General features: G+C 38.0%; 1 protein-coding gene across 3 annotated transcripts in view; it reads right to left on the reverse strand.

The window, feature by feature from the left end:
* Nucleotides 1-16,048: 16,048 nt before the first annotated feature.
* The window catches only part of NUBPL (nucleotide binding protein like), a 229,357-nt gene continuing 218,948 nt past the window's right edge, over nt 16,049-26,457 (reverse strand). For 2 of the 3 annotated variants that reach the window (XM_043490248.1, XM_043490249.1), the window contains exon 11: nt 16,049-17,875. In XM_043490248.1, the coding sequence (XP_043346183.1) occupies nt 17,777-17,875 (99 nt within the window). In that variant the 3' untranslated portion in view covers nt 16,049-17,776. Of the gene's footprint in view, nt 17,876-17,930; nt 18,076-26,457 lie in introns of those variants that run through there. The other variant, XM_043490250.1, reaches the window with a different exon arrangement.

The following is a 26,457-nucleotide window of genomic DNA, read 5'->3' on the forward strand; positions in this document are numbered from 1 at the left end:
GCACTTCACTACTGGCTCACTAGCATCTGAATCGTTTCCTCAGGGGTGAACCTCAGACCACCAACAGCTGGGCAAAGATGACGAGAGACTAGGACAGAGACCGAGGGGTGGCTGGCACTGCCACAAGCTGGGACCTGTCTCTGCTCTGTGTATGTATTCCTGTTGTAACAGGGTCTTTTCAGTTACACACAATAAATCCCTCCTTGACTAAATGATGGGGACTAGGTGATCAGTATTGTTTCTTTTGTTTTAGCAACCTATAAGATGAAACGTGAACTCACATGGCCTCAAGGGAAGGGTGTAAGTCAGGCTGTATGATAAATGCCTAATAAAAACCCGTCAAGATGTCACAATGATCACATGTTCCATAGGCCTCTGAAAGTTAACATGGCCAAAGCCAGTTATCACCCTCCTCCTAAAACACCCTGCTCCTCCCTTCTACTGTCATGTCTCCATGACTGGTACCATCTGCCCAACCACATCCAGACACCACACCCTACCATTTCTAAATTCCATTTGATTTACCAACCTGAGTTACTAGATCAGACACAGGAGTGAGGTGGATATTTAGCATGCAAAGTTGAAAGATGGAGTGGACCACCAAGGAGGAGGCAAGGGAAGTCAGGAGGAGGTGGCAATGATCTCTGTCCTTCAAAGAGTCCTAGGTAGTGAGCTATTTCTGGCCTATATGGGTGGAACATGTGAGTCTGAAGGACAGCCAAACTAGATGTCCTCTCCACAGAGACCAGAACTTACTATAATACTTTTTTTCCAACCACTTCTTGGTACACTGATAAACCAGATGTCAGGAAGTCCCCTTGGGAATTGATAATTGCAGCAAGCATTGGCTGGCTGCAGAGAGACTCATAGTGAGAACTACAGGGTATCATGTTGAATGTGGAGCCATCAAAATCCGGAGGGACTCTGCAGTTCTGAGTAACATGTAGTCTGGCTGAGCCACAGGTTCAGGAACTGAATGTAGGTCTCTCTCATCACTGCCACTTCCCTCCTCCCTGAGTAGAGCAGCCCCCAGAGCATGTGACCTTGAGAAGCATGAAGGTCAAAGCCAGCAAGTTGAATTCAAACTAAGCCACTTGTTAATCAAATAAGTCAATCCTAATGGAAATCAACCCTGAATATTCATTGGAAGGATGGATGCTGAAGCTGAAGCTCCAATACATTGGCCACCTGATGCGAAGAGACAATTCACTGGAAAAGACCCTGATGCTGGGAAAGATTGAGGGCAGGAGAAAGGGACGACTGAGGATGAGATGGCTGGATGGCATCACCGACTCAATGGACATGAGTTTGAGTAAACTTGGGCAGATGGAGAAGGACAGGGAAGCCTAGAATACTGCAGTCTATAGGGTTGCAAAGAGTTGGACATGACTGAGCGACTGAACAACGGAGACAAACCGGAAAATGGGAGTTAGAGGATGGAGATGTGGGGCAAGGAGTCAAGGTGCCAGGAAAGTCAAAAGTGAGAAGAGACACAGTTGCTCTGGATGAGTTCTGAAGACAAAGTGTGAGTGCCTGCTGGCCTTTTTGTCTGCTCTCAGTAATCTCTTAATGTGGGCAAGCCAAGATCGTTCAGATGATTCGGACAGGGAGCAGAGCAGCACGGTGAGGTGGCTCATGCTCAGCACACACGATTCCACTGCGTTGTAACAGGTGAGCTCCTCTAACGAGGAAGAGTGACTGGGATGCGTAAGAGATGCCCCAGAACTGCAGACATCTGAAATAGCCTCTATGGGAATGGAAAGGCTGTTGACCAGGGACATACAAGCAGCACCCAGGAGCCCTGAGGACCCCATTAGAGCTGGAAATCACACATTTGTTGTAGCAGCCTTACACTTGAGTGTGTGGTTTTCTACAGTGTTGCTGAGCAGTTTCAGGAGGAGAGGAAGCCAACAGCAGAAGTCATAAGAGCTCTGGCAAGAACAAAGTAGCATATAGTGATTATACAAAACAAGGGAGTGAGGGAGAGAAGCAAATGAGCCGTTTACTGTGTGAGTCTAGATTGGAGAAGAAAGGAAGATGTGATGATGTTTCTGTTTCACCTTGGCTGAGCCACGATGCCCATATATTTGGTCAAACATTATTCTGCATGTTTCGGTGAGGATGTTTTCAGATGAGACTAACATTTAAATCAGTAAACTTTGAGTAAAGCAGATTGCCCTCCATAACGTGGGTGGGTGGACCTTATTCAATCAACTGCAGGCCTTAATAGACAAAAGACTGACTTCCCCCAAGCAAGAAGGAATTCTGCCAACAGACAGCCTCTGAACTGCAACATCAGTTTTCCATGGGTTTCCAGCCTACTAGTCCACCCTGCAGATTTTGCACTTGCCAACCTCCACCATCACTTGAGCCAACTCCTCAAAACCCCTCTCTTTACATATCAAGAGAGAGAGAGAATGTTGCTGTTCAATTATCCCATATATTGGTCACTGCCCTATTACTTGCTTTTCTGAGGAATCCTGACTAATACCAAAGATAAATCTGGAGAGAGGGGAAGGACTGGGTGAAGGGACATCAAGCCATCAGAAGTCCTGCAAAGTTCACTAAAGGTAACAGAATGTGGGAACAGGAAGAATGGTAAATAACTAAACTCACATTAGGGGACTTTCAGATTTCAGATGCAGAGCAGACCAAACGAGAACAAAGTCAGAGGAGTGGGGGCAGAGAATGTGGAAACTGAAAAAGGTTTTGAGGTTCAGGTGCTTGTCGGGCTGTCTGCACATGCATACTGAAGCAGTACACTCAGTGAGTGTGGGGGAATGGAGAGAAGGCTGTGAGCTAGCGAGCCAGCAGACCTGGCAGCTCACATTTAAGGGCTCCTTATCGCTGGTAGGGCAAGTCCGGCTCCTTCGAGAGGAAGGAAGCCCTTCACAACCTGGCCCTTCACCCCTTCCTAGCTCACCTCTGCTCAGCCCCAGCCCAGCCCAGCCTCAGCCACATTGACCTTCTCATCTGTAGTCTAGATCCCAACTAAATTCTCAAGCTTCAAACCTTTGCACATTTCATTCTTCTTGCCCTTCTCGGAAGGGCAATCCACTCCTTACCTTCCTCCTCCTCTTTCCATACCAGCACCTTCAAATGAAGCCAAAAAGAATTCTCGTCTCGACAGACACTCCTAATAAACCAAAGACCCTCTGGGCAATAGTCTCTTTCAAAGGTCAGGAAAATTTCTTCCTATTCACAGTGATTAGCTGTACCTTGAATGAAACAAACTGCACTTTCCTATGGGACGACAGGTTCTACAAATCCTTTAAAAACTTTTAGGCTGCTCAGTCTAAATCGCATCCTGGGATTTGAGCTTTCAAGGTTTAATTCAGGTAGCTTCAGAGAACTGTATTAATTACTTGGAAAGATGACAACAGGTGGCAACAGGTGGACCCACCTCCAAGCTCTTCATTTTCTGTGGGCCACTGCCCATTGCCAGACTTTCAGTCTCAATGTTTAGTGCAAAGATGTGCTTTCTGCATTGATTTCTTTTCCTAGTCTTGATTTTCCCCCTACAGCCTCTCTTGAACTTAATGCTTTATTTAAAAAGTGGTAAATAAAACATGAGCCTGGTTTTAACTTTTAAAGCATAAAGTAGTTCAATAAGGAGAAGAGTGGATGGATGTTGATCAATTACACTTGATTCATAGCTTTCCAACTGATACTTAGATCAGACACTTTGGCAGTAAACTTTAAGCTCTGATTTCTTTCTTTGGCCTAAGAAAAACTCACCCCTTTGGCTCAATTTATTCCCTTCCTAAAGAGTGTATGGAAGTGGGGAGAGACCTTATGGGACTGGAATAACTCTATCCCAGGTGTATACCCTTGCACATTTGCTCATCTTTCCAAACCACTGTCTTCAAGTTCTCACCAGCGATAGAAACAAAAGCATCATTAGAGTCATACTGATGGGCAGAATTGTCCACATGTGACCCTTCTTTTCACAATTAAGCAAGCTGAAGCTCTTAATGGCAGACACAAAATATGATTCCTTGCTTTCTTTAACTAAAAGTTCTCCTCTTTAATAAACTCCTCACTCACTGTGAAATTGAAAACATAGCGTTTTCCTGATGACCAGATGGCAGAGCAAACTAAAGCACTTCAAGCGCTCCACACTTCCTCCCCACTACCCTCCACAGTGGGCAAATCAAGAAGCAAACTCCTTATTCCTCCCAGATGCCAGCCTCTCTTGAAGGCTTCTCCCAGTATTTACTTAAAAACAATAACAGAGCAATGGAGTTGGAAGAAAGCAAATATTTCCTTAAAGCTATAAAACAAAACTCTTTTAGACAAGTCAAATAGTAAATGAATAAAAGAAATGAATCAAAATTACATTCTTGATTAATATTTCATTCAACAAGAACACCACTTACAGTTATTCTATCTGGTACAGCTGTTTGAATTACAATTTCCCTTCAAGTTCACACTCAGTACTCCAGAGTAAAGCAAAGAAATTCTAATATAGGGTAATGTGAGTAGAATCTTATCCCCATCAGTTGATATCCATTTAATATCATGGACCGTTCCAGCTAATAAACGCTTATCATGATTCCTGAGATTCTTTGGGTATATTTTTCTCTAACAGTCTTACCTAGACAAATGCACTGAACTTTCCAAACCTATTTCTTCTACCCAAGAAAATGGGTACCTTACAGGCTTACCAATTTCCGGAAAAATAGAGGGAAAGAAATTCATATTTGTAAGGTACTTTCCCGAATGGATAAACTGACAATTTGGTCTCTCATTTCATTAGGAAATCTACTTTCTCCATCTTCCTCAAACCAGTTTTGGAGACGGTGACTAATGTTCTTATTTACATGGGAATTGATACCACTTTCATTCATTGCTTAAAATAGTAACATGTTAGGGCTGCTAGGAATTGTCAAGGGAAATTAGTTTGTAACAAGGATTTTTATTAACAGAGTTGTGAAGTGAAACCAAAACTGAGGTGGCAGTACCTATTCTGCATTTGGAAAATATGGTCTCAGAAAATGTGCAAGCAAGTCACATACACACTTGTTTCTAAAAAATCAGAACACTAAAGTGGTGTTCTAAAAAGCATGGCAATAAAACCATCATGCAGAAATGAAAGTGGGTTATACAGGTTCCAGCCTAAACAGTTAGATGGCATATTTTCCTATTCTTTTCAATGTTTCATTTATAAAAAAGCAACTTGACTAAATAGCTCCTGTGTCCTATTCTTTACTAACAGGAAGTGATTATTATGAATCTTCATTTTTACATTGTAAAATGTAAAATTTACATTGTAAAATGTAATTAATTGGACGTTTTAGATAAATATAAAAAGCTTGTTTATATGAAAATTCCTCCCTAGAAAGGATAAGAAATCTCCCTGATTCTACAGAAAACAATTACTTGCTAATTCAAGATAGTAAAAATTCTCTCCTCACCAAAAAAAGATGCAAACTAATAAAAGGTTTTGACATTTTTGTTTATTGGTGATTTTATGTATACTATTTATAAAAATTGGTTAGTGCAGAGGGAGACTAAATAATGTTGACTGTTTCAAGCAATAGTCTGAACACTAACCAAAGAATAAGGAGATAGATGTTTTTTTCCAGAGCAATGTTTTTTCCCTCCATAAGACATTTGAACTAGAGAGTCACAGGATATTTATTTTAAAACTTTCTAATCAGTAAAAAGAAACACTTGGTGCAAAAAAGAGCAAACATCACCCAACATTCCCTATAAATTCTTCAGCAAGGAAAACTGGATGTAATTAAAAAAAAAAAAAACACAGAATTTTGTTCCGAAAATAAACTTTATGCAATCACAGGAAGCACTTAGATCCCTTTTTTCCTCCTCTTGCAGGAAAATGAAACAATCTCTGGGCCACAGGAAATAACACAAGTTTTAGAAAATCCCTGTGGTATGAGAGAAAAACCTTCAAGTGGATGTCTTTTGAGTCCCATCGATGATGTAAAGGACAACAGATGTTCAAAGACTCAGGTACTTCAACAAGTAGTAATTGATTTGTACTGGTCAGAGTGACGACTCCACCTGAGGTTCAGGAAAAACAGGACGGCAGAGAGTCACACACACAACATTACAATCAATATGCTTGCACACAACTAGCTGCCAGCTTCATTTTGACTAAAAGAGCAACTGTGGGAAGAGTGATGATGGTAAGAGCAGAAGAAAAGCAGCATGAGAAGAAGAGAAGAAAAAGTGGATAGGACTATTTTATTTTAGCTTGCCAGCAGATTCCACTGGAAATGAGTAAAAATGTGGGCATGACAATGATTGATGAGACGTTTAAGAAAAATCAACAATTCCTAACTGTGGATACATATGAAGAAATTCGTATCATAATGCAGCTGGGTAGAAGAAAACCAGCTGAAATGTTTACAGCATTTTCATTGAATTTACCTATAGGTATTAAGAGTACATTCTGCCTTCAAAGCACTTCTTAAGAATATCCAGTTAGGAGGGTATCTTTGCCATTGCTACATAGGGCACATTAGTAAGCACACATTTGTATAATCTCACCATAGACTTATAAATTAAGTCCTTCTCAGGATGAGAGATCAAAATATTCTATTTAGAGTAAATCAGGAAGAATTTGATATTCTGTAGTGATTTCTTCCTTTGTGGCTTTAATGCAAAAAGGAGATTCCACAAAACCTGAAGACCATCTATTTGGGCTGTGGCATTCCACAACTACATCTAGAATTCAACAGGTCATAAATAGGATAATAAAATAAACTGAATTCAACAGATTAAAAATGTAGTTTCACGTGACTTTTTAGACTGCTGGGTTTTGGCAACAGCAACTCAGCAGGATGCCCTGCTAAATCATTCACAGCACCAAAATACACGTTTCACTTCCCCATGCTCTTCCATCATCCTTTTGCAGCCTTGGTTCCCTCAGGGTGGTATTACTGTGATGGTTTTCCAGCTGGTCTCCCTAGTTTTCCATAGTCACCTCATTTCTGACATATGGCTGAATCAACTTTTTAAAACTATGGCTTCCATTTAAGTCACTTCAAGAGTCAGGAACTTATGAGAGCCAGTTTCTTAGTAATCTTACTGAGATACCTGGCACATACATATGTGTGTGTGTACGTTTTAATGCAGACTGTAGCTCCACATACACTTTTTTCTTTAAGCCCCATAACCTGGGGATCATTGCATTTCAGAACATATGGAGGTGCTTTATTCTCTTTAAATGGCTGCATTATACTCCACTATATGGATGTTCCACGATTTATTTAACAAGTCTCTGTGGAAGGGAAATGGGTGGTTGACTGAGTAGAAGGAGGAAATGCATTTTTTCTCCAAATGACATTTTTAAGGTCACATTTCATACACACAAAAGAATTCATACAAGTGAGTTAAGCAACAAGGCAATATCCATGACCCCACCCATCCTCCCAAATTAAAAAAAGAACAGTTTACCAACAATGTATTTACTTTTGTGTTCCTTTCATCTCTCACCCCTGTCTCTCACCCTAGAAGTACTTTTTACCTGATTTTAATGTTTACGATTCCTATAGGTTTTAAAGAAAATTTTATCATATTTGTTTATATGGCTAAATCATAAATGAGTTGGTTTTGCTTATTTTTGAGCTCTGTAAGATAGAATTGCTATAAATAGTCTTTGCAAAGACATTGCTGAAATAGGATCTCCATATTGTAAATAGTCTTTGTAACTTGCCCCTTTTGCACATTACGTTTCTAAGATTCATCCATTTTTAAAAAGGAGCCGCAGTTCATTCATTATCAATGCTGCAGAATATTCTACTGTGTGACCATACTACAGAGAATCTATCCACTCTTCTGCTGCCAGACATTTGGGTTATTTGCAGATTTTTGCTACCCTGAGCAGTGCTGCTATGAACATTCTTGTGTGTCTTTTGGTGCACATGTGTAAGAAATCCTCTAAGAAATACCAAGAACAGAGTCGTAGCTTATGTGACTGCAATATCACAACAAAGTGTTCTGCAAGTGGTTGTTTACCATTTTAACACTAGGGTCTTCCCTTCTCACACTTGGTTTATAAGACTTAACTACTTTTTACAATCCAGTAAGTGTAAATGACCTCTCATTGGTTTTGATTTGCATTTTTCTGATTACTACGGGGACTGAGCTGTGTCTCATGTTTATGGGCCATTCATGTTTTCTCTTCTGTGAAATGCCTGTTTTGTTTCTATTGTCTAGTTTTCAATTAAGCTATTCTTTCTTTTTTTATTTTCTTACTGATCTGTAGGAGTTCTTGAATTCTTATGAATAACTAGTTATGGGTGCTGCAATATGTTCTCTCAGCTTACGATTTATCTCAATTTCTACATGATGTTCTTTACTGAACAGACATTTTAAATTTTAATGTAATGCCAAATTTATCAATCTTTTCTTTTATAATGAGTATCTTTTGAATGAAAGGTTACCATTTAAGAGATTCTTCACTCCTAGGATCATAAAGTCATGTATTTTCTTCAAAATTTTATAAGTTTTACTTTTAAAATTGATTTTTATATGGCATGAGGTAGGGATCCAATTATTTTTCTGTCTCAGCAATATTTCTCCAATGATCTGCAATACTCATTTTGTCATAAATCAAATATTCAAGTGTGCATAAACTGTTTCTAGGCTGTCAATTTTTCTATCCCTATATTAACTTCAAGCTGTCTTAATTACTATAAATTTATAGTAAGTCTCGATATCTGGTAAAGCAAGTTGCCCTCCTCCTCCTCCTGCTGATTTTTCTACTCCAAGAGTTTCTTAGCCATTCTTTGATCTTTCTCTTCACATAAATTTTGAAATCAGTTTGTTAGGCTCTATGAAAAGGCAGAATTATTTTTCATGGAATGCTTTTTTGTACCTTTTAAATTTTTCTGGAAAGCATGCATTATAGATAAAAAAAATAATTTTAAAAGTCTTATGACTACTTGTTGTATCAAGGTCACACTGCACTTAACGTCACTCATGGCCCTCTGTAATAGGATCAGTTTTTTCCATCCTATTATCCTATTACCCATTACATCCAAATACGAAACTATATCTCAAAGTGGGTTAGTTTTCCTACAGATTGCCAATATACACCATATTCCTTCCACCCACTGACACCCATTTCTTTGCTCATATTATTTCCTCCTATTTAACCCTCTAATCTTCAAACCTGTCAACTACAAATTGGCACTTGCCAAGAGCATTTGCCAGCGACTAAAAAACAACAAGGGCATTTGCCACCTGCCTCTGCAGAGATTGAACCCTGGGTTGTTGCAGCTGCCAACCTTCAAATACCGTGAGAGGAATTCAGGGTGGAAAGTAAGGCACTTCGTGCTTCAGGGAAACTGTGGAACAGGTCTTTAGTTAGATATTTTCAGAAACTGATTTCATGATCCCAATCCTTGCATCTCTTCATGTCTAGAAGAGAACTAAATCTCTTCATGGTGACACCAGCTCCTAGTAACTAGCCGAAAACCTTTTGTAAAGTAAGCACATGATTTGCACTGAACTCCCCCGTCACCAAAATATTACATATTGACCTTCCCCCACTACCTCTTTGGAGCAGTCTCTCAGAGCTATCTGAGGTGCTGTCTCTGGGGCTGCAGTCTTCATTCTGCCCCAAATAAAACCTAACTCGTGACTCTCCTGTTGTGCACCTTTTTAGTCGACAAATCTGATTTCAGATCTTTCTCCAGGCCATTTCCCTCAAACTATTAATATACTTGGAGTTTTGCTCTTCTTCATTTAAACATATACTTTGTGATAGTTTAGTGTCCTCAAGTAACATAGAAGCTCCTTATGATCAAGTATGGGCTGGAAAAGAGTTGAAGAAATATTTGTGATCGGTTCTTCTCAATGTTAAATGGATTTTAGACTAATCACTATTGTTGACCTTTGGGTCCAGTCACAACAAGACCCTTTAGTTTCAGTATGTTGGCTTTCTTTTGTACTTGATCTAGGTGAGTAACTAGATTAGTGAACTATAAGAGAAAGCCAGTATTTAATAGAATTTATTTGCCAGGAACATTTACAACATAATTAGAAAATACCCTCATCAGCAAAGACAGCCTAATAACACATTCTCATGGTGGTTTTCAGTTATCTGTATAGTTCTCCATATGAAGAGATGAGAAAGGAACAAGTGTGTGAACCATAATTAAATCCATTAGGCACAGGGTGAGAAACAATGTTTAAACAACAGTTCAACAGCTGCAACACCCATATTCTACAAAATGTTTTTTTAAATGCTTGAAACAGATACAGTTGAAGATAATTTATTGCTCCTATTTTACTTTTCGATTTAAATAATTTAAAAAATCATTATTGCTTGATACATTCAATTTGTAAAAGGTAACTGATGTTATTGTAAAGGTCCAAACTAACCTACAGTATTAAAATTACCAAAGGCACAGGGCATAGATGAGCTAAAACAAGAACTCACAACCATCAAACTTGAAAATATCTACAAAAGATTAAAAATAATAAAGAGTAGGAAAGTAATTTGAAAAAGTCTTCAAAAACATAACCATTTTTGGTCTTCTTTTTAAATTAAAAGATAGTTTTTGTACTAAACATCCTTTATGTAGTAATCAAGTTATCTGTTATAAACCTGACATTCCTGGGAGTAAAAGTCAGCTACTTTTCAATTAGTAAGTTGAAAACATGGCACATCAATATTTATATAGGTCATCTAATTTTAGAGTTTAACAAGGTTTTCAAAGCATTGTTACATTTTAAACTGAAGGTTTAAATGTTACTTAAATAACAGTTTATTAGAAAAGTGGTCTGTGACCAAGTTCTATACTATACTCTATGTAGAGTTTAAACCAAAGTAAATAGTTTTAAATGTGAAAACAATTTGCTGCTTCAGATAACACAAGCAGACGTGGCAGAAGAAAAGAAAGCAAATAATTGAACTGATTACCCTACAAGTTTCAATCTGAACTCCAAACATCAGCAGTCACTCAGACTAGCACCAGGAAGAGAGAATGCTCATGTAGTTGTTCAATAAGGTATCTTTAGTTAAAAAAAAAAAGAGAGACTTTGAAAAAGGGATTTGAAAATAACTATACATGGAAACTGTGACATTTAAGTCATTTAAAAATGGTTATTTTCTTATAAAAACACTATTCTAGAAAGTATAATCCAGTATCAGAAAGCAACTCATGAATGCATCATTTTTCTTAATAACCTTCTTGAAATATAACTGATCATAACAAACCAAACATATTTAAAGTGTACAACTTGATGAGTTTTGACCTAGGTATACACCACAATCAAGTTAATGAACATTCCATCACTTTCCAAAGCTTCTTCATTTGCTTTTTAATCTATTCCTCTCTCCATACCCATTCTTTCCCAGGGCCCATCTCCAGGCAACCACTGATCAACTCTGCCTAGTAGGTATGCATTTCCTAGAACGGTATGCACATAAAATTACACAGGTTGTAGCCTTTTTTTGCCTGACTCTTTCATTTAGTACCATTATTTTAAGATTTAATAATTTAAGGATTTATTTTAATAATTCAAGATTTAATAATTCATTCCACTTTATTGCAGTGGTGGTTGGTGGTTTAGTAGTAAATCACATCTGACTCTTTGTGACCCCATGGACTATAGCCAGACAGGCTCCTCTGTTCAAGTTACAGCCAATCTGGTTTATCCATTCACCTTTTGGTGGACATCGGAGTTCTTTTCAGTATTTGGATACTATAAATAAAGATGCTAGGAATCAGTTCAGTTCAGTCGCTCAGTCATGTCCAACTCTTTGTGACCCCATGGACTGCAGCACACCAGGTCTTCCTGTCCATCACCAACTCCTGGAGTTTCCTCAAACTCATGTCCATTGAGTTGGTGATGCCATCCAACCATCTCAGCCTCTGTTGTCCCCTTCTCCTCCCGCCTTCAATCTTTCCCAGCACCAGGTTCTTTTCAAATGAGTCAGTTCTTTGCATCAGGTGGCCAAAGTATTGGAGTTTCAGCTTCAACATCAGTCCTTCCAATGAATATTTAGGACTGATTTCCTTTAGGATGGAATGGTTTGATCTCCTTGCAGCCCAAGGGACTCTCAAGAGTCTTCTCCAACATCATAGTTCAAAAGCATCAATTCTTGGCACTCAGCTTTCTTTATAGTTCAACTCTCACATCCATACATGACTACTGGAAAAACCATAGCTTTGACTAGACAGACCTTTGTTGGCAAAGTAATGTCTCTGCTTTTCAACATGCTGTCTAGGTTAGTCATAACTTTTCTTCTAAGAAGTAAGCATCTTTTAATTTCATGGCTGCAATCACCATCTGCAGCGATTTTGGAGCCCCCAAAAATAAAGTCTGTCACTGTTTCCACTGTTTCTCCATCTATTTGCCATGAAGTGATGGGACCTGATGCCATGATCTTTGTTTTCTGAATGTTGAGTTTTAAGCCAACTTTTTCACTCTCCTCTTTCACTTTCATCAAGGGGCCCTTCAGTTCTTCACTTTCAGCAATAAGGGTGGTGTCATCTGCATATCTGAGGTTATTGATATTTCTCCCAGCAAACTTGATTCCAGCTTGTGCTTCATCCAGCCCAGCATTTCTCATGATGTACTCTGCATATAAGTTAAATAAGTATGGTGAGAACGTACAGCCTTGACGTACTCCTTTTCCTATTGGAACCAGTCTATTGTTCCATGTCCAGTTCTAACTGTTGCTTCTTGACCTGCATACAGATTTCTCAGGAAGCAGGTCAGGTGGTCTGGTATTTCCATCTCTTTCAGAATTTTCCACAGTTTATTGTGATCCACACAGTCAAAGGCTTTAGCATAGTCAATAAAGCAGAAGTAGACGTTTTTCTGGAAACTTCTTGCTTTTTCGATGATCCAGCAGATATTGGCAATTTGATCTCTGGCTCCTCTGCCTTTTCTAAATCCAGCTTTCTAAATCCAACATCTGGAAGTTCACAGTTCACTTATTGTTGAAGCCTGGCTTGGAGAATTTTAAGTATTACTTTGCTAGCGTGTGAGGTGAGTGCAATTGTGCAGTAGTTTGAGCATTCTTTGGCATTGCCTTTCTTTGGGATTGGAATGAATACTGACCTTTTCCAGTCCTGTGGCCACTGCTGAGTTTTCCAAATTTGATGGCATATTGAGTGCAGCACTTTCACAGCATCATCTTTTTGGATTTGTAAAAGCTCAACTGGAATTCCATCAAGTCCACTAGCTTTGTTCATAGTGATGCTTTCTAAGTCCCACTTGACTTCACATTCCAGGGTGTCTGGCTCTAGGTGAGTGATCACACCATCATGATTATCTGGGTCATGAAGATTTTTTTTTGTACAGTTCTTCTGTGTATTCTTGCCACCTCTTCTTAATATCTTCTGCTTCTGTTAGGTCCATACCATTTCTGTTCTTTATTGAGCTCATCTTTGCAGGAAATGTTCCCTTGGTATCTCTGATTTTCTTGAAGAGATCTCTAGTCTCTCCCATTCTATTGTTTTCCTCTATTTCTTTGCACTGATCACTGACGAAGACTTTCTTATCTCTCCTGGCTATGCTTTGGAACTCTGCATTCAAATGGGTATATCTTTCTTTTTCTCCTTTGCTTTTGGCTTCTCTTTTTTTCACAGCTATTTGTAAGGCCTCCTCAGACAGCTATTTTGCTTTTTTGCATTTTTTTTTTCCTTTGGGATGGTCTTGATTCCTGTCTCCTATACAGTGTCAAGAATCTCCATCCATAGTTCATCAGGTACTCTGTCCATCAGATCTAGTCTCTTAAATCTACTTCTCACTTCCACTGTATAATTGTTAGGGATTTGATTTAGGTCATACCTGAAAGGTCTAATAGTTTTCCCTACTTTTTTCAGTTTAAGTTTGAATTTGGCAATAAGGAGTTCATGATCTGAGCCACAGTCAGCTCCCAGTTTTGTGGTGATGACTGTATAGAGCTTCTCCATCTTTGTCTTCTTATTATCAGGTTATAAGAGTTCTTTATATAGTTTAGATACAAATTCTTTGTCAGATATTTTGTATACATATTTTCTCCCAATCTGTAAATTTCCTTAACTGCTGTTTTAATTTCAAATAGCTGTTTTAATTTTTATGAAGTACAATTTTTGGCTTTTTCTTTTACAGTTTTATAGCGATTTTCTGTGCCATATTGAAACAAGTTTAACTCAAGATCAAGAAGATTTTTCTCCCATCTTTTCCTTTTAGAAGTTTCGTAGTTTTGGATTTTGCATTTAGGTATATGATCCATTTTGACTTAATTTTTGTAAATGCGTAAGGTATAAGCCAAGGTGCATTTCTTGGCAAAAAGATGCTCAACTGAGTACAACTGCTGAAATGATCTCTTCCTAATTACCTTCACATTTTTGTTGAAAATCAAGTTATCATATCTATATATGTCTATTTCTGAAAACTCTACTCCCCTTAAAAAAAACTTCCGGCCATTAATGAACTTAATTTTTACCAAGAGGTGCTTCAAATAGAGCAGTGGACTGATCTGAACTCCATATACTCTTCAGTTTTAACTTTATAGGATTCTAGAAAGGTATTCAGTGTTTCCAAGGAGTCTGTTTAGGGGGATTCTTCCCTTGTTTGGAATGCAGAGAAACAGAATTCAGATAAAAGTTAAAAACAAAAAACCATTAGCTGGATTAGAGGACATGTGACCACAATGGGTTACCACATACCCTACCCCTAAATTAGACGGACTTGCTCACCCACGTCCAAGGTAGAGGTGTAATGGCTGTGGGCTTCCCAGTAGAAGCTTAGAAACCTTAGAAAGCTCAGGATTTGGCTGAAATCTGAGACAGAGATAGGAAGCAATCTGCCCATGAGTCACTCCTCTTTCCCTGGGATGGAGTGACTGGGGGAGTGAGAGGGTCAATTCCTAGGTAGGTTGATAAGTAGTCTGGGGTCCACGAGGAGGAGAAAGGGGTCTAGGGCTCTCAAGGAGGAGATAGGGGTCTGGGGTTCTCAAGGAGGAGAAAAGGACAAACATTATTTCTACATTGCTTTGTCTTAGTCAGTATAACAATATATCTTGCTGGAGGACATGTTTCTCCTTAACAAGAACATTCTGACTAATCTTGTTATCTTATGGGAGTGGGTCTGGTGAGAGCTTTCTATTGTTACTTAATCTTGTTAATTTAAGGTGTCTGTTGTGGGAGTGGGTCTGGTAAAAGTATTTAAGGCCTTGATAGGACTAGTGAGGGGGTTGCTCTCTGTCCCCCTCTGATGTCTCTGTGAGAAGCTTTCTCTGTCTTTCACTTTAATAAAACTCTGCTACACAAAAGCTCTTGAGTGATCAAGGCTGGTCCCTGGTCCCAAAGATAAATCTTCTTCAGAGATCAGGAATCTGACATGGCTCACAGTAAGCTATCAGGAGCTTGTCTTTCCCTCCTGGACTGGTGAATGGAAATTTTCTATACTCTATGGAAATGTGAAGGATGAGAAATAACTCTTCTAGCAAGAGGCAGACTAGTTGTGCTTGATAGTCTGTTTGAAGTCAGTTCCCTAAAGCTTAGCAAAGGCTACCAGAGGCAAAATTTTGGAATAAGCTTCATTATTGCTCCCACAGCTACTTTCTCTTCCTTCATTTTTGAACCTGGGTATAAACTCCAACCACAGTTTTGTTTTGTTTTGTTTCGTTTTTTCAGTGACTTACCTGGAAGCATCGGCAGAGACTAATAGGTGAGGGAGAAGGGAGCAGATGATTATATATGTGAATCTTCTCTAAGTCACATATTTACGAGTAAACTCTTTCTCATTTCTCCATCAGATGTATTAAATTCTGGTACACAACTTTAGACACCTCTGGAAGCTTATTTAAATTATTCCTTTTCCAGGAAGGGTTAAGCTTGGTTTGACTACTTGCTTTTTTGGTATTTTGAAGTACTCAATGATTATCTACATAGGCCTTCTTCCAAAAAGAGAATAAAACACAATTACATATCTACCACCTAAAGTCATTTCTCCTTTTTCAGAGTGGTGAATGATGATTACTGTGTGTCCACAAATACTTTTATTCATGATTTTAATTAGCATGGATAATTTGGTCCAGAAGACTTCAGTTCAAATATAGCAGCACAAGTTTTTTTTTTTAATTATACTTTTATTTTTATTTTGAGGTATTTGTAGATTCACATGCAGCTTGTAAGGAATAAAACAGAGAAATTTCATTGTGCCCTTTACCCAGTTTCTTCCAGTGGTAACATCTTGCAAAGCTATTGTGCAATTTCACAACCAAGATACTGACATTGATATAGTCATGATACAGAACATTTCCACCCTCCAAAGGATCCCTCATGTTGCCATTGTACAGCCACAAACACAATTCCCTCCCCCCATCACCAACCTCCCCCTTAACCTCTGAAAACCACTCATCTGTTCTCCATTTCTGTAATTCTGTCATTTCAAGAATGTTAAGTTGAATCATATGGTACACAACCTTTTGGGATTACTTTTGCATTCAGCATAATTATCTGGAGTTTATCCAGGTCGTTGCATGTATTCATACTTTGTTCTTTTTCATCACTGAGTAGTATTCCATGGCATGGATATATTACTGGTTGTCAAACCACTTAGCCAGTGAAAAACTTTGGGTTGTTTTGGCTATTACAAATAAAGCTGCTATAAACATTTATGCATAGTTTTTTAATGTGAAAATAAGTGTGCAAAAACATGTTTATAATGATATGTAACTCTTCACCTAATTTTCTGGCTGCTTAACTACAGAGAAAAGAAACTCAGGCATCTGCCAAAGGTCACAGACCACCTCCTTATAAGTGAGGATTAACTAATAACTCTTATCAGTACTTACAGCTTTTTAACCTTGGGAAGCCTTTGACTCTCTCTCTGAGCCTCAACCAGAAAAGATGTTTTTCAAGGTGTGTTCTTTGAAATATGAACTTCATGAAATGCTCCTAAAGGGGAAGGGGAGGTGGGAAAGTTAATGGTCAAATAAGCTGGAGAAATTTTGACCACTATGTTCACATTCCTCTTTTGAAATAAACAAATGCCCGTGTGGTGTACAAAAGGAAGGATCCAGTATCCAACTGCCCAAGTTCAAACCTCCACTTGCTAGAACAGTAACACTCAATACAATACTTAACTTTCCCACATCTCAACTTCCCCATCTATAAAGCAGAGATAACAACAGTACTCCACTCCTATCAATGAAAGAGTAACTATAAGGACACAAGAAAACACTTGATAAATATTAGTTATTATTATTATTATTGTCATCATAATCAAAACAATCAAAATCATTATAATTTATTTGTTAAAAATATACATGTCCAGACCCACCCCTGGAAATTCAGATTCATAAAGTCTAGGGGAGAGTCTAGTCCAGATGAAAAAGCAGAAGTTCATCTGTATTAAGAAAGGGTCCAAGATAGTTCTAGATGCAGGACCCAGACCACACTGCCTGATGGAGAATTGTCATACTCACATCCATACTCATTCTCAGTAAATCCTTTAACTCTACAGTCCTGCAGAAAGAGCATGGTTCTCTCCTGAATTGAAGGTTGGGCGTATAATATTAACTCGTGATTCCTTAAGGGGATAGTTCAATAAAATAAAATGCAGTTCTGGGATGCTGGCACACAACAACTTTCAAAAATATTCTTAAGCATTAAAAAAAATTTTTTTTTAATTTAAGCATTGGTATGTAAAATTTTTATTTGTGAGTCATTGTTTAGCAAATCAAATCTGAAGACTGGACATTATTTCTTTAGAAATACAAGAAAAATAATTATAATTGCTATTGTTCTGAAGGTTTCACCACCATACAGCTGATTTCCAAAGGTCTTAACTGTCAATGACCAGGCAAATTTCCAAGACACTTGGGGAATGACTCCGGAGGTGGTGGCAATCTTCTTACCACTTCAGTAGCAATCCTTAGGTAGGCTTTGGCCTGGAAAAGAATAGATTTATTTGCTGTATATTTCTCCCCAATACACATCAAGTGACTCACAAACTGCCGTCGCTGTCTACTGAGTTGAACAGAATGTGATGAAGAAATTCAATAGTGAGAAGATACTGCTTTATTGCAGGTGGGGCAGAGGAGAAAGGATTTTAGGTTATTTGGGGGGTAACAATTTGGAAGGTGACTTTCTGAAAAAAAAAAAAAAATCAGTATTTAGTAGCTGCAATTACTGTTTTTCAAACTCTTAATTCCTGTTTCAGCAAACTAGCAACCCAGTCCACCTGCAGAAAAATTAACCTTCCTCTTCTGAAAAGTTGATATCCTGAGTGGGATACTGCCATAATTCTTTGGCATTAAGAGCTGTTAGTCATTTTTGAAAAGACTATCTGTACCATCCTAGGTTTATCTTTGGAAAGCATTTTCGTCATTCTCTCTGAGAATGGTGTCTGATACCAGCACCAAGTACCTAAAGGCTCCTCCATCCGGTGAGATTTAAGCACCATGCAAGAATTCCTACAATCAGTTGTCACACTGTCCATCTCTACGACCCCAGTACAACACAACACAAGAAGCAGCTCCCAAGCATCAGGTGGGCCACAACTGGCCTGCACAGTCCAGTTAGAACAAGGGTCATGGCATTTGTAGTTCAAAGTTTTAAACAAGTAAAATGCAAATGCTACTTATTTCTTCTACCTTATCTATGAAAAGTAACTGTAAGACAATAGTAAGGTTCTCTAAAACTGTTAATTTATACATTTCTATACTTGCGTAGACACTAATTCTACTACCATTACAACCAGCACCACTTGAAGTAATGGTAATAGTTAAAATTTACTTGAGTACTTAATAATGGCCAAGTATTATTTCATTTTATCCTCAAAGTTATCCTAAGGGGTAAATTCTGTCATTATTTCCAACTCTATAGACAAGAAAACCAAGACTCAGAAAGATGAAGAGTCTTGTTCACAGCATCACAGCTAGTGTGAGATGAGCTGGGCTTTGAACACAGGCAGACCAGTTCCTTGACTCTGGATGGTAAAAGAACTGTTTGAGGCTTCTTTACCCCGACTTTACCCTATCAATCCTAAAGGAAATCAGTTCTGAATATTCATTGGAAGGACTGATGCTGAAACTAAAACTCCAATACGTTGGTCACCTGATATAAAGAGCTGACTCACTGGAAAAGACCCTGATGCTGGGAAAGAAAGAAGGCAGGAGGAGAAGAGGACAAGAGAGGATAAGATGGTTGGATGGCATCACCGACTTGATGGACAGCAAGCTTCGAGAGTTGGTGATGGACAGGAAGCCTGGCATGCAGCGGTCCATGGGGGTCACAGAGAGTTGGATCCGACTGAGCGACCGAACTGAACTGAACTACCCTGACTTGATGTTTAACCATGTTTCACACATCTTGATTATTTTTTTAAAACTACACTCAAAAATAAATATTTACTCCATTTGGAGAAGTAGTTTAATATAGACCCCTATTTACATTATGAAGCTGACACAACATAATTAGAAATCAGCATTTTCAAAAGCAAAAGAATTATTTTGATATATATAATTATGTCGGGCTTCCCTGGTGGCTCAGACGGTAAAGAATCTGCCTGCAATGCAGGAGACCCAGGTTCAATCCCCAGGTCAGGGGAGAAGGGAAGGGAATGACTACCCACTCAAGTATTCTTGTCTGGAGAATTCCATGGACAAAGGATCCTTGTGGGCTACAGTCTGTGGGATCCCAAAGAGTCAGACACGACTGAGTAGCTAACATTTTCACTTTTTCATATAATTATATACATATACACACACATATATAATTTTGTGCCACAAAAAGAAACCCATATTTGTAACTCACATCATAAATTTAAATATTTGCCACATATTATATCAGAAAGAAGAAAAATGTGTACATACACATATAGCTACCTTTATGTGTGTGCATATGTATACTTGTAAGTATCTGTGGATACATAGGAATTATATATACATATACATATAAACAGGGCCTACTATATGGCACACGAAATGCTGCTCAATTTCTGTAATAACCTAAATGGGAAAAGAATTTGAAAAAGAATAGGTACATGTATATGTTAAAGTAAAAAATTTACTTGCATTTCCCTCTGGGAGTTAGGAATGAAAAAGGTCAGTCATGTCTGTTATCTCTCAATCAACATGCTGGAAAACAGTTCATTAAGGAACTTTAAATTATACTAATTACAACAATGACAAACATCTAAGTGTATATTGTCTATATATATATTGCCATGCTACTTGTTTCATTGTTGAAACATATCATATATAATTACATAAAATACATGTTTCACATTACTACTTTACACCTTACATTTTGGCTCTACTTCTAGAAAAAGATCCAATGATTATAATCAGAAATGTTTGACTTTAAAAGGAGTAATTGGTTATTTATGTTAATATTAATAATTGATATATTTGGATTTGTATTTATTAAGTTTTTGTGGTTTCCTCAAAAGACCTGATTTAATTTCTTATTCAACCTATATTAACTCCTTTTCTACTAACCTTTAAAAATAAACAAACACTTGACCCCTTTTCTTTATAAGTTATATATTTAATATTTGTCAGTTTTTGATCTAGAAACAACAGTGTAATTTAAAAAAACTAATTACTGAGTAATTTTATTTAATACTTTAAAGATCTACCTGACAATGTAAGAAGATGACATGTAAATCTACTTTCAAGTGCTACTTTTTCATTGGTGATATGTATTTAAATTTCTTTAAAAATACATGCATGGATCCTAAGTGCACACAGCAATGAAAGTGTACAAAGTGAACACACTTCTGTAACTCAACACCTATGTCAATAAGCAGAATACTGTCAGACTCCCAGAAAAAAAAGAAAAAAACTATGTTTGTTCCCTAATGGGTGAATTATATTTTATTTTACCAGGAAAGTGTTAAAATTTCATTTACATTCTTCTTTTAAATAGAAGAATAGCTCTCAAAACATGGATAAGACCTTATATGTTTTTACTGAGTACATACTGTACTAAGTACTAGTGTAAGTAATCACACAATCGCACGTATGTAAAATAAACAGCATTGGCTCAACTTGGATGAAGAAACTGAACTTGTCTGCTGAGTCACAAAGTTAGCAGGATGAAGAACATTCACAACTGGGTCTGCCTGACTCCAAAGCCCAGCTCCTTCCGGCATGTCACATGTGCGGGCTGTGTGTTCAGTCGCTCAGTTGTGTCTGACTCTTTGCGAGCCCATGGACTCCCACCAGGCTCTTCTGTCCAAGGAATTCTCCAGGCAAGAATACTGCAGTGGGTTGCCATTTCCTCCTCCAGGGGATCTTCCTGACCCAGGGATCGAACCTGCGACTCCTGCACTGGCAGGTGGACTCTTCACCACTGAGCCACCTGGGAAGCCCACCACATCACAAAGAAAGTGAAAGTGTCAGTCGCTCAGTCATGTCCCACTCTTTGCAACCCCATGGACTGTAGCCCGCCAGGCTCCTCTGTCCATGGAATTCTCCAGGCAAGAATGCTGGAGTGGGTTGCCATTTCCTTCTCTGAGGGATCTTCCCAGCCCAGGGATTGAACCCAGGACTCCCACATTGCAGACAGACTTTACCGACGGAAGCCACATCACACATTAAACAGTAAATTCAAAATACAAGGAATTCTAATCAAAATGTACTGTCTAAAAAGGGTTTCAGTCACCAGAAACAACAGATTTTGCTTAAAAATGGAAATAACATATACTTTATAAAGAAATATTTCTCTTAAAATCAAAGTGTGATTTTTTAGGACTTTCCTGGAAGTCCAATGGTTAAGACTCTGCTTCTACTGCAGACAGCACAGGTTCCATTCCTGGTTGGGGAACTAAGGTTCCACACACTGCACAGCGTGGCAACCCCCCCACCCCACCCCGCAAAAGTGCTTATTTTCACCTATGCATTTTTATAAATATTAACACCTTTTCTCTCCTAGTAGCTTTTCTAGGTATTTAAGTCTAAAATTTTACTGTGTAAATAAAAGCACATTAAGGCAAGCTGAGCCATCATTCTATAATCTCTTAGTTCTTACTTACGTTAAATTAGAGATATAAACCTATCTCACTACACAAAATAAAGATTCCATAATAATCAAATTTGCTACATTTAACCTTTGCTTTTTAATGGACTATCCCCAAGCTTAAACTTTCAATATATCACACTGAAAGTCAGTTAGATTGTCATTTGCTGAGAAACCACTGAAAGTGCTTACTTTAACACAGTTTCAATTTCCACAAAACTGTTGAGATTGAATTTTTTCAGCCAATGGAGTATCATTCAACAAATACTTTGGTTCTTAGTGTAAGGCATAGTTTTGGGAAATCTGTGGGATGTAATGATAAAAAAAAAAAAGGGAGGCAGAAGCACTCTCTGGTGAGGAGTTGGGGCCTTAAGGTCAGACAAGTAAGCTTTAAAATCCTAGTTCCAATACTTATTAGCACTGGCCTTGGGCAAGTGAATTAACCCTTCCAGGCTTGGTTTCCATTATCTGTAAAATGGTTATAATAATAGTATCTACCTCAAAGGGCTTGGGGGCATATTAGGTTAACAATAAAGTATGTGAAGTACTGTAATACAAAAAGTAAATAATAAATGCGTGTCTACCATTATTACTATTATGTCCTCAAGTAATTTACAATCTCACTGAAGAGTTCATAGTAACATATCCTTTTGCACAATTTTCCTGCCTGAGGACCAAGTAAATTAAATCCCTTCCTTTTGTTTAATCTATCATTACCAAGTAAAGGAACTGGATGACAACCAAAGTACACAAGCTTTATGGTGAGCTTTTCCCCTTTGTCTTTGTTTTTAAAGATGTGAAGTTCTAATTTTCCAAACGCAGTCATTTCATATTAGGATTATGAGGTTATAATGTAGAAATTATAAGACAATAAAGCTTCTACTTCTACTTTTAAAGCCTTTACCAGGTATATCTTACAGCATAACTTTTAACATCCAATATTAAGACTTTTACTTGACAAAAAGAATGAAACCACAAAATTAACTGTCAATCATAGGTTCATCACTGTGTCCTGGACTCAACCAAAGGCAAAAGGTAGAAATAGTTGAATGAACAATTATAATTACACAAACCAGAGGAAATGCTATTGAACTTAAGAGTTTTGAATCCTAAGTGTCCACTCTCTCTTCCTTCCTCTTATTGCTTGCTCTGGCTATTTTACACTATTTATATTTATAGCTTCAATTACTCTCGGTTCCTCAGTTGTGCACATAGCGAAAAAGTGAAGTCGCTCAGTCGTGTCCAACTCTTTGCAACCCCATGGACTGTAGCCTATCGGGCTCCTCTGTCCATGGGATTTTCCAGGCAAGAGTACTGGAGTGGGTTGTCATTTACTTCTCCAGGGTATCTTCCCATCCCAGGGATTGAACCCGGGTCTCCCACACGCTTTACCGTCTGAGGCACCAGAGAAGCCCATGGGGGACATGTGCAGATGGTTTTGACTTTTGGTTGAGTAGGTAGTAGCCAGTTGGAGCTTTTTAACTGGTACTGTAGCCCCTCCCAGCTTTTCCAATGATGCCTCAAATTCAACACATTCCACACCTTTCAATTAATCACTGCTGCTGCTGCTGCTGCTAAGTCGCTTCAGTTGTGTCCGACTCTGAGCGACATCATAGATGGTAGCCCACCAGGCTCCCCCGTCCCTGGGATTCTCCAGGCAAGAACACTGGAGTGGGTTGCCATTTCCTTCTCCAATGCATGAAAGTGAAAAGTGAAAGTGAAGTCGCTCAGTCGTGTCCAACTCTTAGCGACCCCATGGACTGCAGCCCAACAGGCTCCTCCGTCCATGGGATTTTCCAGGCAAGAGTACGGGAGTGGGGTGCCATTGCCTTCTCCCAATTAATCACTATGTTTTTAAATATTACTGGAAGAGTTAAATTCCTAATGCCTAATATTAGAAGATTTTATGGACAGAGAATGAGAGCCCTGGAACCTGGTGCTGAGAGGAGGGACTAATTAAAGACAGACAAAAGAAGGAGGAATTAGAAAGAAGACAAAAAGCTAAAGATGAAACTTTTATTTATTAATAAATTTGCCTATAGCAAACCCCTAAAAGCTAACAATGAAAAGTGTCAATCTAAACAGCTAACAATTAACAAATAATTTGACATATTCCATCCCATTAATTTTTATAGAAGTTTATCATGTTTGCAAGTAAACACTTCCTTCATTCTTTAAATGAAGACATTCAGGTAGAATGGGCACTAAGCTTCCATGCATATGGCAGAATCTGTTGAGATGGCTGTGACCAGTTACTGAGAGCAGATTTCCATTTAAGTTCACAGGAGAAAAGGGAAGGGGATTATTAGAAGGTCAGATTCACCATAAAAGTCATCAGAAGGATCCTGATTCCAGGACTCAACAACAGTCTCCTAAAGTCTAGGACATAAAATCTTAAATGCTGAGGCTGAGAACTCTATCCTCATCTTATGATTCAAATTTTGCTGATTTTTAGATGTCACCAAAGAGTGACATTTACCTGAAGCTATGTAAGGGAAAGGGCATAAATGGGCTCAACCCTTTGATGAAGGGCAGAAGAAAGACAATTAGTACCATGACAACTTTCACAGGACATTTCAGAAGACATAAATACTCATAGCTGTATTCTACTTGGCATTTTTCAAAATATTTTCACATTATCATCTCATTTAATCCTTCTCATTATGATATTAATTTACAGACAGAGAGAGAGGTTCAGAGACATGAGGGAACTTACCTAAGGTCACACTTAGAAAGTAGCATTCTTAGTAATGAAACCCCAGGCTAATACTGATTAATGCTTTGCTTTTCGTGCAGAGACCTTTTGAGAATCTAGTAAAGCTCTTGTTCAATTTCCCACAAAAATGCACATTCACACATTCTGGATATAACTTCAGGGGATTCTCAAATCCAGATTAAAATCCTCTGTATTATGGCTGCCACGGTGCACACCAGTGGGACCACCCCTCTTCTCTAGATCTCTGTAATATGAAAAGGAGGTGAACTGAAAGCCAGCCTAAATATACACAATAGACAGACACTGAAGCAAGTCTGCAATTAATTGAGAAGGAAAGAAGATATGGCCTTGGGAAAAGGATGCAAGCCTACAGTTTCAGAGCTGAGTATGGAAATAGCCTCGGGTACTATCTTGGACAAATTCCTTACTGCAAATGAATTTCTACTTCTTCATTTGAAAAATGGAGATTATCATACATACCTCACAAATGTGTTATGAGAATAAAATTGAGAGTATATTGTATTTTATTCACTCAAATACTGTACTCACTTCTTAGAAGGAATTGAAGAAACCATAGCTATTAGTAGAGGACTCAGAAGGTGACTAGAGAAGGAAATGGCAATCCACTCCAGTATTCTTGCCTGGAAAATCCCATGGACAGAGGAGCCTGGCGGGCTACAGTCCATGGGTTCACAAGAGTCGGACACGACTGAGCGACTAAACCACCAGAAGGTGACACAATGAAAAGAGGACAACATTTGGAAGGAGAAGAATTGTTTTTTAATCACATCTTGGCATCTATCACTTCTGTGACCTTGGGAAAATTATTTAGCTTCTATGAGTCTCAGTTTTCTCAACTGCAAAATGGGGACTATTTATACATTGTATTAAGTTGTTGTGAGCATTGAAAGTATATAGATGCCTAACAGTGTCTTCTAACATACTATAACTGCTATTATTGTTAGAAAGATGGTTAATATAATGAATATCTGCAATCTAAGAGTAGGAAATAATAACTTCCATGGAAACAAAATAAATACAAAGCTCCATTTTTTAAATCTCTTTTTATGGACATGTCTGAATCTTAAAAAGCTGCTCAGAAGTCTTCATATGTAAGGTTGACAATGCGGTGCATGAAATTCTCACCAGCTTTAGCAGACTTCACCAGATTAAATCTAGCCTAAACCACAAAGGGGTAGCTTGCTCACATTACCATAAATGTCAGCCAGCAACAGTAAAATAATAGATCTAATTTTACATAAATGTAAATGAGATTTAAAAAGCATGTAGCCAAAAAGCTCTACAAACACTGCTGTTTAGAGCTTTAAATCATATTACTTTTTGAAGGCTGCTATATATTCTCTGTTATATTACATTCCTTTAACTTTCTGAAATGTTTTTGCTTTTGGAGAATCTCAAAGAAAAAAATAATGGACAGGTGGGAAAATATTTTAAAACCTATATTCATAATTGAAATAAACTACTAGACAATTATTCTTATTGAAAAGGATTCACCACTAAATATCTTTAAATAGGCTGCTCTCAGGAGGCATTTAAAAGTGTGTGATTTTAAAAACCCTCCATTTTCATACAACTTTTCATTCACATAAAGTACACTTATGGTAGATGAGATTGCCATGCTTCAGTTGTAAAAGCAATAAAAGGTTATTTTTTTGCTTATCTGAAAGATTTTAAAGAAAAGACTGAAAAGGAAATTTAACATTTATTACTACATAAGAGGCAGAGAAAGGAAAAACAAGGATATATACTACAGTACATTTACTCAGACAT

The sequence above is a fragment of the Cervus canadensis genome, chromosome 17, assembly GCF_019320065.1.
Source record: "Cervus canadensis isolate Bull #8, Minnesota chromosome 17, ASM1932006v1, whole genome shotgun sequence".
Classification (NCBI taxonomy): domain Eukaryota; kingdom Metazoa; phylum Chordata; class Mammalia; order Artiodactyla; family Cervidae; genus Cervus; species Cervus canadensis.